The 12,680-nt window shown below is 45.9% G+C and overlaps 1 protein-coding gene and 1 long non-coding RNA gene across 2 annotated transcripts; both read left to right on the top strand.

Annotated features, from left to right (window-relative positions):
• The first annotated feature begins 3,511 nt into the window (after positions 1–3,511).
• Positions 3,512–4,556, top strand: LOC141101097 (putative serine/threonine-protein kinase PRKY). The gene is made up of 3 exons (XM_073589928.1): positions 3,512–3,598; positions 3,707–3,769; positions 4,287–4,556. The coding sequence occupies exons 1-3, from the start codon at positions 3,525–3,527 to the stop codon at positions 4,435–4,437; spliced, it is 288 nt and encodes a 95-aa protein (XP_073446029.1). The 5' UTR covers positions 3,512–3,524; the 3' UTR covers positions 4,438–4,556.
• A 393-nt stretch (positions 4,557–4,949) lies between these two features.
• Positions 4,950–6,878, top strand: LOC141101096 (uncharacterized). Its single transcript, XR_012234886.1, has 3 exons — positions 4,950–5,042; positions 5,585–5,713; positions 6,330–6,878. It is a non-coding gene; the product is annotated as an uncharacterized lncRNA (long non-coding RNA).
• Positions 6,879–12,680: the final 5,802 nt, after the last annotated feature.

The raw sequence follows: 12,680 nt of genomic DNA, 5'->3' as shown, positions 1-12,680 counted from the left end.
AACCACCTTGTTAGAAAATTCCACATCAAAAAGGAAATTACAGATGCGGCAATTGCACAATTTGTACTGACGTCATGATAGAGTCGGGCCAGATGAAGCGTCAGTCACAGAGTGAAACAGCGGTTGCCTTATAATATTGCCTGCATGCACGTCCCATCTACCGCTGCACAGCAATAAAGTATACGTAGATTTCACTTCCAGAGTGACTGACACTCTTTTCTCTGAGGAGCCTGTATGTGGACTACACCTTATAGAGTGTCCAGCAACGCCCTTAAGGTCGTATATCCTGAGGGATCCATTATATACATGACAGAGCTGCTCTCCTAAGGGTATGTGCACACGCTGTGGATTCTGCTGCGGATTCGCAGCGGATTTGGCCCTGCGGGTCCGCAGCAGATTCTGCTGCATTGTACAGTACCTTTATTTCCTATGGAAATAAAAAACGCAGTGCACATGCTGCGGATTTTTCCGCGGGTTACAATCCGCAGCATGTCAATTCTTTGTGCGGATTCCGCTGCGGTTTCCTACCTTCACCATTGTGAGGTGAGAAACCGCAGGACAAAACCGCAGGCTAAGGTCTGTTTCACACTTCCGTTTTTTCCCTTCAGTCAAAATCCGCCAATTTTTTTAAAAAACGGATCCGCCAAAAAAGGGGCGGATCCGTTTTTCCCCCATAGACTTACATTATTGGCAGATCTTGACTGACGGTCGTCCGTCCCACCCGTTTTTTATGGATCCATCAAGATTTTTGCGGCTCCCGGGCGGATGAGACGGACCCTGCAATGTTTTTTGTCTTTGACGGTCCGCTATTTTGAACCGCGCATGCCCGGAATCTTAACTCCGGGAAGCATTTTAACCCATAAATGCCGTTCCGGGAGCCACTAAAAATTCTCTCTCTCTCCTCCTCACCTGACTCACTCGGAACCGATCTCACAGAAGCCCGCGACATGGAAGATCGGTGATCTCGATCATGTAAACCTGCGAGATCGCGGCGTGCATGGAAGCCCGCGAGATCGCAATGATGAAGGCCACGGTCACTTTAAATGACGCCTCTTTCCACCTTCCACGGATCCGTGGTCAGCTGTCATCCGTACATCACTGAACCGCGACGGTTCAGTATTTTTTCACCTTTGGCGGATTTCAGCTGACCGCCGACAACGGAAGTGTGAAAGAGGCCTAATCCGCAGGTAAACTGCAGGTCTTTTAACCTGCGGATTTACCTGTGGATTTTACAAAATCCGCAGGGAGAAATCCGCAGCACATAAAAACTACGTGGGCACATAGCCTAATGCAGCCAAGGGATTCCTAGCGCTAGCCAGTTTCTTTTCACTTTTTTCCTTGCAGTAATAAAACTGTAAAATTACATCCAAGAGAGATAAAAGTCATGCAACTGTGTCATCCTATGTCTCCAGCAGGGTAGAATATCACTGTGGACAAAATGCCAGTGAGTATAAAATCCACTGGAGAATGTGGAGACTTTATACACTGTTGTATGTACATGAAAAGTCACTCTGGCCTCTACACAACACAGGGCTGTGGGTTGGAGATGGTGGAGGGCACAATGTGAAATATAAGGATTTGTTCCTATTTTCATTCATGTGCATCACTACAGATTTGCACCCAGCCATAACATAAAAAACACCTGTCTAATATTTTTGGTACTTTGGAGACCTGAGTCTCCGATTGTTATTTTAATATATTTTTCTTCATATATTATTGTAATGAGATCACGTCCATCAATTTTGTATGTTGAATAAAGAAACATTTATTTATATATTTATTTGTTTATTAATCTTTGTAGTTGTTGCTGCATCAGTTCTTGCTTTTTTTCTAGGTGTTCACAGTTTTTTCAATAATTAGATGCAAAACATTTAGGGTCCTTCAGAAGGATATTAAAAAATGCTAAGTATGTTCCTATGAAAAACTAAACTTTTCTTTTACTAGGACATATGATTAAACTTAGTCCTGCAGCAGCCAGTGACATCATTGCTTATACTCTGGCTGATGATGTCATAATGGCGATGGTCACAATGGCTATGATGTCACAATACTAGGTGTCTGTTAGGTTAAGGATTCCGATGCCACTTTTCTTACTTTACCTTCAACTGTTGGAGAGTGAAGACAACTTTTGCGCACTTAGCAAATTCGTTATTATTGATATTAATTTATCATGGGACGAAAAAGGAAGTGTGGTGAAAAGAATAAGAGGAGTTCTAAAAAGAGATGCATGGAAGAGAATTTTTCTCAGAGAGGAGAAATTTCTCAGGACATTGTACAGGACGTACCTGTCGAGAAGACAGATGATCCCTGTACATCATCTTCTGGACATCCTCCAGAGAAAAAGACCCTTAAAAAGGGGAAAAAAAGAGGGAACACATCTCCTGAGAAAGGAGATGAAACCCCAAATAAGAGAAGAAGAATGGTGGAATCTGAGAGTGGAAAGGATGTTATCTCTGAAATAAGGTTTAGCGGATCAGCTAAAACCAGGAGCTCTCACATACATCATGAGGGAGTTGAAAATCAAAGTTGTAGAGAACAACTTAAGAGAAAGAGGACATCTGACACTGAGACCACCACAAAGAGAAGACGTGAGAGTGACAAATCCATCGATCAAGCTCCAGAAGGTAAAGTCTATAGTCATTTAATCATAGGCCATATCCATGTTTTATATACAGTGTTCATTTATTTTACAAAAAGTAACCTAATGACAATCTTATCCCGTGCATCTTACCGTGTATATCAGAGCTCTCCACCTTCTATACTTGTGGCTCTCCAGCCACAACATGGTGGTAACCAGGCTCATCATGGTTCAAACTTCATGATAGATAAAAAATTGCCAAGTTATTGTAGCGTTATATGTGAGTGGGACTGTAAGATTAATTGTTGGTTCTTATATCTGTTTTCTGTTCTAGGTGTAATCTGTGCTCAGACCACCAGCCCTTCAGAGCAAGTGACTGCCTGTCTTTCCCTGGAAAGTTTCATCTTTACCAGAAAGCTCGGAGAAGGCGGCTTTGGCAAGGTGATGCTGGCGACACATCAACCCAGCGGACTTCAGCTGGCGGTCAAGATGGTCAAGAAGAGGGAATTGTTGGAAAATAATAAAGACACCGTCCGCATAGAGAGAGAGGTCCTGGAAATCACTGAAGACAGCAGATTCTTCACACATGCCTATGGAACCTTCCAGACAGCGGTAAGAGACTCATCACCTTCTAGATATTCTCTCCTTTCTCCCGATCATGTCCATTTGCTTCCCTTTGATTGCAAATTCAATCTTCGCCTGTGTAAATGAAGAGACCTGCTCCATGCTCTGTGTGCCTGTATGCCCTGGCCGCTATAACTGATGGCTATCATTAAAGGATTTTAACTTCTTTTTCACCCTGGACACCTCTCCAGTGTGTGCAGACATGTCTTCTGAGCATACAGTATAGGTCCCAGAACCATAGTAAATGTTATCAGGATGGATAAAATCTGCATTATTTACCATCTTCTCCTTTTCTCTCGCACAGAACCATGTATTTTATGCCATGGAATATCTGAGTGGCGGCGAGTTGACTGCATTTATCAATTCCAGAGCCCCACTGGATGTCTGCACGACCAGGTAAGAGAGCAGCCGCTCTGTGATATCTGTGGCCGCTGTCTCCCCTCATAGTTATCAGTGGTTCAGTAGAACAGTTAATGCTGATAGGATTTTTTTCTTCCTTATTAGGTTCCTTGCAGCAGAAATCTTGAGTGGAATCGAGTTTCTCCACAGTCGTGGGATTATTCACCGGTAATAAGTCAATTCTTTTTTTATACATAGGGAAAGATTTACAATGGGAAATAGTTAAATGTGCCAGAATTATGGTGTTATTTGTGCCAAAAATCTGGTGAACATGACGTGTTCCACATTTATGAAAAGTTTTAGACACTTTTTGGGGCTCACTTGAAGGGGGAGCAAAGCTTTTATAAATGCTAATAGTTTGATAGGAATCCATGTGGCTTACAATGTCACAACGTGCAACTATTTTCTAACCAGATTTTTGTGATAATGATTGGCTCTAAGTAATGAAAACAACAGTGGTGTAACATCAGACAAAAGTCTCTGAAGATGCTCCTAATTTGTCAAACAGCCACTATGATGAATTTGGCGCGTTTTCAGAAAGCCTGGTATATGTCTACACAAGATAGGATTAGTGAATCTGCCCCCCAGTGTTTAGTGAGTGGTCCTGTGAAGCCCCCACAGCAACCCAAGCACTACAGCTGATCTATGTTTGATTCATAAAACTATTTTTCTTTCTTTTTTTAAGGGATTTAAAACCAGGCAACATTCTTCTGGACGGTGATGGACACGCTAAGATTGCTGATTTCGGCCTTGCTGCTATGAATGTATTTGGCTCTCAGAAGATCAGAGGCTTTCATGGCACTCGTCACTATATGGCTCCTGAGGTGACTATGTGACTACTACTAATATCTCATATTTTATTATCCACTTGTATTTCTCACTTAATGTGAAGCTTGTGGAATCACAGATCTATCTCCACAGCGGCCCACATTTACTAACGCTATCAAATAGATGGACTGTGTATGGGCCCCCATGCATATTAGTCTAAAGTCAGCTGAACCGGCCAATATCAGAGGGATCAGCCAACAATCTAATGTGTACTGGGGCCTCTCGACTTTACATCTGGGAGAAGGATCTAGCACATTGGACTTCCAACGATCAATCCTTTATTATTCGGAGTTTGTCAGAGTTTCTCTAAAGAGAACTTAGGAGTTCTTGGCCGAGCCGTGAGTTCCTGTTCATGGGAGAGGTAGCTATCAACTAAATGATCTTTTGGCAGACATGTCATATGTATGGGGGCTTAGGTGTGGAAAAACACTACCAGTAAACATGGACCAAGGTTGTTTTCTCTCTCCCAGGATGGACAATGTACTAACTTACTCTTCGAATCTTATGTTTCCACAGATGAATCGTAGAGAGCCCTTTAATTACACGGTCGACCTGTTCGCTTTTGGGGTCATAGTCTTCCAAATGGCCACAGGATCTCACCCGTTTTACTCTGGTCAGTGTCATCGAAGGATTGCCCGTTCAGTGGCAAATGATAAACCTTGCTATCCATACACCATGGATTCTCAGCTCAGGAATGTCATAGAGAGAGTGAGTAAATAGACACTTATACCTGGAGACATAGGAAGGATAGACCAGTCAGGAGATTTGATAATACACCGTACATTTCATCACCACTGTGTTGGGTATTTCAGCTTTATCCAATAGAAGGAATTGGAGCCCCAGGACAGCCTCTCCTATATGTACAGTGCTGTTTACTACAGGCCAGTTTATACAGTAAAGAGGCTGCAGGGCTCACCATAACCTCTTCACACAGCTAATCATCAGGATTACTAGGTATCGGCCCATGACGGATCGACTACTGATGGCCTATCCAGTACTATCTTATCCTGTCATATCGTATTTGTTTCTAGCAATGGTTGCTTTAATAAATTCATCTTTCTGTAAGAAAATGAGAAAATAATTCTGTAAGTGCTGTTTTTTCCTGAGATTATTTATATTACATGTGATATAATAATTGTTCTTATTTATTTGCAGCTCTTGTGTAAATCACCAAAGAAGAGGCAGGTTGCTTGCAGCAATTTAAAAGGACATCCATTCTTCTCACCCATAAACTGGGAGGAATTAGAGGCGGGAAGGTCCCGTCCACCATTTACAATGACACCTGTAAGTGCACAGCATTATTTTATTATAATGTCACCTCCTCGTCTGTGTAATGTGATAATATGTGTAATAAATATTCAAATAATGAGTAACAATCCTACATAGTGTAGGCCAGAATGTGCTTATCCTCCCCTGCTGGTAAATGGGTGGAATTACAGTATGAGGATGGACAGGCTTTTATATATTTCTCAAAAGTGTAATTATTGCCCCCAAATCTTCAGAAGGCCGCTTAGTGACTAACTTGGATCCGTTAGATTGTGTTCACACTGTGCATTTTTTTTTCAGAAAGACACATAATATTCTCGCCAATTTTTGGAGAAAACCACAGCAAAACTATGCATATTTGTTGATATTGTGGCAAAAGAACCCAATGTGGTTGCAACGTGTGAACACAGCTTTATGGTGCAGTTGTAGCAGATGTGGATACCGCAGATTGCCAGACAGCACCAGGAGTTGACTTGTTCTCAAGCTGCAAGTACCGATGCATCATGGTGATTAGCGGTAATCGGCACACGGCTACCACGGCTCATCCACAATCTGTACAGGTGCCCTCAGGAGGGGACAGATATAATTAAATACCTAATGAATTAACCAGACTGATTTTGTCTTTCTTCTATAGATCCCAGTTTTGGAATCCAGCGAACAAACTGAATTGCACCAAGTGATATCTGGCACTGAAGCTCAGAATCCACCTATAACCCCAGAGGACCAGCAGCTGTTCTGTGGCTTCTCCTACATGAGCAACAGGTGGAAGAGCAGTAAAATCCGCAGCAATAACAGCAATGGAAATATAACGTAGTGACCTCCCCCCAATACCTGACTACTGGGTCAGGGAGGCGTGGACCTGGGTGTGGTCTGAAGAAACAGACGGGGTCTGTTGGAATCCCACCCCCAAGTTCTTCCATCTATTCTGTTACTTATCAGAGATCATAATCTCCTGCATTCTCTATTGCTGCCCCTTACCTCATCTGGCTGGCATGCTGCTTGGAGATGCAGGACCATCACACTACAGGACGGCACGGTGGCGCAGTGATTAGCACTGTTGGCGAGCAACGTGGTGGTCCTGGGTGTAAGTCTGGGACACCATCTGCACAGAGTTTGTATGTTCTCCCGTGTCTGTGTGGGTTTTCTCCGGGTACTCCGGTTTCCTCCCACAACTCAAAACATACTGATAGGAGGAAAAAATAAAATTAATTATTGAACATCATCATCCTGTTTCTCATGTATTTCTGTATTTATTACCAGTGTGTGATATATAAAAAGGTGGTAGCGCTGCACATTGTCATGACTTTCATATACAGGGTGGGCCATCTATATGGATACACCTAGGGTGGGCCATCTATATGGATACACCTAAATAAAATGGGAATGGTTGGTGATATCAACTTCCTGTTTTTGGCACATTAGTATATGGGAGGGGGAAACTTTTCAAGATGGGTGGTGACTAGTGTTGAGCGATACCGTTCAATACCCAAAAATATCGTATCGGATGGTATCGCCCGATACGAAAAAAATATCGGGTATCGCCGATTCCGATACCGGAAGTCCCATTCAAGTCAATGGGACTTCCGGTATCGGAATTAAAAAAAGCCCTTTATTTCCTTGTTGGCTAATTCTACATAATTGAAAACAAATAAGAATCATGTAGAATGTATTGTGGGAGGTGGAGGAGACATTAAAAGCATAGTGGTTTATTCAAATCACATGGCATAGCATTAATTCCAATTTTTTTTTCAAGACGTTAGGAGTTAAAAAGATATTGACTATGTTAACTTTTTTATATTTAGTCAGATATGTATGTTTCGCAACGTCCATGCTCTTCACCTTCTTTTGTACTTCTCCCACACTTTCTCCTTCATGATCCGCAGCAGTAGCATTTTTTTCATCAACTTTTTCTTCACCTTATTCATCTTCTTCTTCTTCACCTTCTTCCCATTAATTTTTTTTTTCCATTCTTCATATTCTTCTTATTCAGCTATTATTAATTTTCATATGCTATTTCTTCATCTTCTTCCTATTCTTCTTTTTCTTCATTTTCTTATGGTGACAGGCATTCCTGTAGTACTTATCTATAAAAGTTATAAGATTACACCTTAAGTTCTGCCTGTCACAAAAGATTTACAACAGGATTTGTCCGCGTTCAGTTTGGCCTGCAGCAGCAGGCATTTTCCAGGGGCACCACGAGGAGGAACGGACTCACCCCCATTTACTGCTTAGTCTTCTTCTGCTTATAATTTTGATTTCTTCTATGCTGATTTTTTGTCTTATGCTTAATGTTCTTCTGCTTTCTGTTCTTCTGCTTTTGCTTCTTCTGCTTCTTGTTCTGTCTTTTGTTCTGTATCTTGGTGGTTGTCTTCATGTTCTTTGTCCTCTTGGTCTTATTATTTAGGGTCATATTTCTGGTCTTCTTTGGTGTGGTCTTCAGGGTCATCATCATCAGGGTCATCGTCATGGAGATCAATAAGGATTACCAAAGACAATTTCAAAAAGCTTGATCTTGGAATTGTAGCAGAAGGTACAAGAAGGCTGAGAAACTGGCGAGAACCAGCAGACAGTGCTGGCACCCGGATGGGTAGCAGAAGGAACAAGAGCCAATGGCACTACCGAGGACCAACTGACGGTGCTGGACCACGGTTACTAAGCAGAAGGTACCTGTGCTAAAAAGCACTACCAAGGACCAGCTGATGGTGCTGGACCTCGAATACCAAGATGGAGGCACCTAGGCCAAAGGCTGTGGCGAGAACCAGCAGACAGTGCTGGCACCCGGATGGGTAGCAGAAGGAACAAGAGCCAATGGCACTACCGAGGACCAACTGACGGTGCTGGACCACGGTTACTAAGCAGAAGGTACCTGTGCTAAAAAGCACTACCAAGGACCAGCTGACGGTGCTGGACCTCGGATACCAAGATGGAGGCACCTAGGCCAAAGGCTGTGGCGAGAACCAGCAGACAGTGCTGGCACCCGGATGGGTAGCAGAAGGAACAAGAGCCAATGGCACTACCGAGGACCAACTGACGGTGCTGGACCATGGTTACTAGGCAGGAGGTACCTGTGCTAGAAAGCACTACCAAGGACCAGCTGACGGTGCTGGACCTCGGATACCGAGATGGAGGCACCTAGGCCAAAGGCTCTGGCGAGAACCAGCAGACAGTGCTGGAACCCGGGTGGGTAGCAGAAGGTACCCATTGAAAGCAAAGTAGCCAGGCCGCAGTTACCAAAACCCACAGTCCTACAGGGGGTCCATGTCCCATTGGCACTACGGATCCAGCCTTCAGTGCCAGTTCCCGCAGCCCACATAGGAGTCACCTAAACTGCAGGCACCGTAGAGTCGGCTAACCCGGCCGCAAGACGACAGGACAACGGATTGGTGGCATAGTGACCTTGACACTACCCGGAAACAGCAGGCGTGCTGGAACCAGGCTGGGCAACAGGGAGTCCCCGTGCCAAAGACACTGCCGAGCACCAACTGGCGTTGTTGGAGCCCAGGGACAATCATGGTGTAGGCCGAGGCCTACTTGGTGGTAGGTTTAGATTGTAGGCTACAACAGACTGTCAACGTGCTCCAATTAGGCATCTGTCTCCACTCTGTTTCGAGGATTTCACGTGACTACCAACACCGCCAGTTTATGCGTACAGTAGCCGTCTGCCCAATCCACACGTGTTCCTGTGTTACTGGTGTTCTGTAATGTCAGCAGATCCCCTGATGTTTGTCTGCCAATGTCTCCTGCTCTGTCCACATTCCCACCACTTGCAGTGGGAAGGTGGACAGCGCAGGAGACAGTGCCGGACACACATTGGGGGATCAGCTCACGTTACAGAACACCAGGAACACAGGAACAAGTGTGGAATGCGTGGACGGCAACTGTGAGCAGGAACTGGCGGTGTTGGAGGTCAGGGGAAATACTAGAGACAGAGTGGAGACAGAGGCCAAATCAGAGAATGTTTAAATCTGAAGTAGTTACAATTTGGAGGCAGCAGCAGTTTGCACTCCACACAGCAGGGGATCAGCTGACGTTACCGAACCCCACTTTCACATGAACGAGTGTGTTTTTCTGTGTGGACAGCACTTCCGAGCACCAACTAGCGTTGTTGGAACCCAGGGACAATCATGGTGCAGGCGAGGCCTACTAGGAGGCAGGTGTAAAGCTGAGGTATTTTGACTTTGGAGGGAGCAGGACACTTTGCCCTCCACACAGCAGGGGATCAGCTGACGTTACTGACCCCCACTTTCACATGAACGAGTGTGTTTTTCTGTGTGGACAGCACTTCTGAGCACCAACTAGCGTTGTTGGAGCCCAGGGAGAACCAGGGTGCAGGCCGAGGCCTACTTGGTGGCAGTTTTAGATTGTTTGTAGGCTACAACAGACTGTCAACGTGCTCCAATTAGGCATCTGTCTCCACTCTGTTTCCAGGATTTCACGTGACTACCAACACCGCCAGTTTATGCGTACAGTAGCCGTCTGCCCAATCCACACGTGTTCCTGTGTTACTGGTGTTCTGTAATGTCAGCAGATCCCCTGATGTTTGTCTGCCAATGTCTCCTGCTCTGTCCACATTCCCACCACTTGCTATGGGAAGGTGGACAGCGCAGGAGACAGTGCCGGACACACATTGGGGGATCAGCTCACGTTACAGAACACCAGGAACAAGTGTGGAATGCGTGGACGGCAACTGTGAGCAGGAACTGGCGGTGTTGGAGGTCAGGGGAAATACTAGAGACAGAGTGGAGACAGAGGCCAAATCAGAGAATGTTTAAATCTGAAGTAGTTACAATTTGGAGGCAGCAGCAGTTTGCCCTCCACACAGCAGGGGATCAGCTGACGTTACCGAACCCCACTTACACATGAGCGAGTGTTTTGTCTGTGCGGACAGCACTTCTAAGCACCAACTGGCGGTGTCGGAGCCCAGGGAAAATGAGGTAGTAGGCCGAGGCCTACTTGGAGCCAGGTGTAAATCTGAGGTTGTTTGACTGTGGAGGGAGCAGGACACTTTGCCATACACACAGCAGGGGATCAGCTGACGTTACCGAACCCCACTTACACATGAGCGAGTGTTTTGTCTGTGCGGACAGCACTTCTGAGCACCAACTGGCGGTGTCGGAGCCCAGGGAAAATCGGGTAGTAGGCCGAGGCCTACTTGGTGGCAGTTTGCGATTGTTTCTAGACTACTACTAACTGTCAACGTACTCCAATTAGGCCTCTGTCTTCACTCTGTTTCGAGTATTTCCTCTGGCTTCCAACCACGCCAGTTGCTGCTCTGAAATGCCGTCTGCACAACCCACACTTGTTCCTGTGTTACTGGGGTTCTGTAACAACAGCTTCTCCCTAGAGGTGAGTCAGGCAATGTCTCCTGCTCTGTCCACATTTCCACTACAAGTAGTGGGAATGTAGACAAAGCAGGAGACATTGCCGTGCTCAACTCTGGAGATGAGCAGATGTTACAGGACCCAGGTACCACAGGAACAAGTGTGGATTGTGCAGACGGCACTTGACAGCAGAAACAGGCGGTGTTGTAGGCCGGAGGAAATACTCAAAACAGAGTGGAGACAGAGGGCAAATCAGAACATATTAAATCAGAGGTAGTCAGAAGTTGTAGGCAGCAGGAGAGTTTGCCGTACACACAGCAGGGGATCAGCTGACGTTACCGAACCCCACTTACACATGAGCGAGTGTTTTGTCTGTGCGGACAGCACTTCTGAGCAACAACGGGCGTTGCTGTAGCCCAGGAAATAAAGTTCAGGTCATAGAAACATGAACACAACAGGAGACCTGGATCCTGTTGCCAGCCAATTATTTATTCTGGAAGAGGACTGGCAAATTCAGGTGAGATCCAGGCCTTGTTCATTTTCACAAAAGTAAGCCGGTCAACATTATCGGCGGATAGTCGCGTGCGACGGTCTGTTACCACACCACCTGCAGCACTAAAGACACGTTCCGATAATACACTGGCAGCAGGGCAAGCCAGCACCTCCAATGCATACTGGCTAAGCTCTGGCCATGTATCCAGCTTAGAGACCCAATACTTGAACGGGGAAGAGCCGTCTGGGAGAACACTAACAGGGCACGACAAGTAGTCTGTCACCATCTGACGGAAACGTTGCCTCCTGCTGACTGGAGCCGTCTGTGAGGGTGTAGCCGTTTGTGGCGGTCCCACAAAACTTTTCCACATTTGGGCCATACTGGCCTTGCCTTGTCCTGCGGCACTGCCTCTGCTACCTCTTTGTGCAGAGCTTCCTCCACTGCCTCTACCCACATGGCTGGTTTGAAAAGCACTACCAGCAACACTTGTGGGGGGAATGGAGAACATGATGGCCTGCACAAGTGTTTCTTGGTACTCCCGCATTTTTCGCTCCCGCTTCAACTGTGGTATGAGGCTTTGTAAGTTGTCCCGGTAGCGAGGATCTAGGAGGGTGTACACCCAATAAACAGCCGTGTGGAGAATGTTGGCGATGCGGCGGTCATTTAACAAGCACTGCAGCATGAAATCAACCATGTGCTGCAGACTGCCAACTGGACCGGAAACGCTGTCCCCAGCTTGAGGCAGCATCTCTGCCTGCTCAGCATCACCCCACCCTCGCTGTACACACTGACTGCTAGAGCCTTGTGTACCTCCCTCCTCTGGAGAGATGTGTTCCTCCTCCATTGACTCCTCGTCATCCTCCTCACTAAGTGTCCCCTGCCTGGGCCTTTGTGTGGAAGCATGTTGCGCAGACTTGCCAGAAGCAGATGGCATTTCTGACTGCTCATCCTCGACCTCTTCAAAATCCTCCTCACTTAGTGCTTGTAAGGTTTTTTGAAGCAGACAGATGAGGGGGACAGTCATGCTGATTAGTGCATCATCTGCACTGGCCATCCGCGTGGAGTCATCGAAGGCACGCAAAACTTGGCAGATGTCCCTCATAGTGGCCCACTCAGTGGTGGTGAAGTGTGTCCGGCGCACAGTGCGACTTGTTTGCGCCTGATGCAGCTG

This window comes from Dendrobates tinctorius, unplaced genomic scaffold (genome assembly GCF_039654945.1).
Source record: "Dendrobates tinctorius isolate UK_male_01 unplaced genomic scaffold, ASM3965494v1 ptg000114l, whole genome shotgun sequence".
Lineage (NCBI taxonomy): Eukaryota > Metazoa > Chordata > Amphibia > Anura > Dendrobatidae > Dendrobates > Dendrobates tinctorius.
This window is presented reverse-complemented; position numbering and strand designations above follow the sequence as displayed.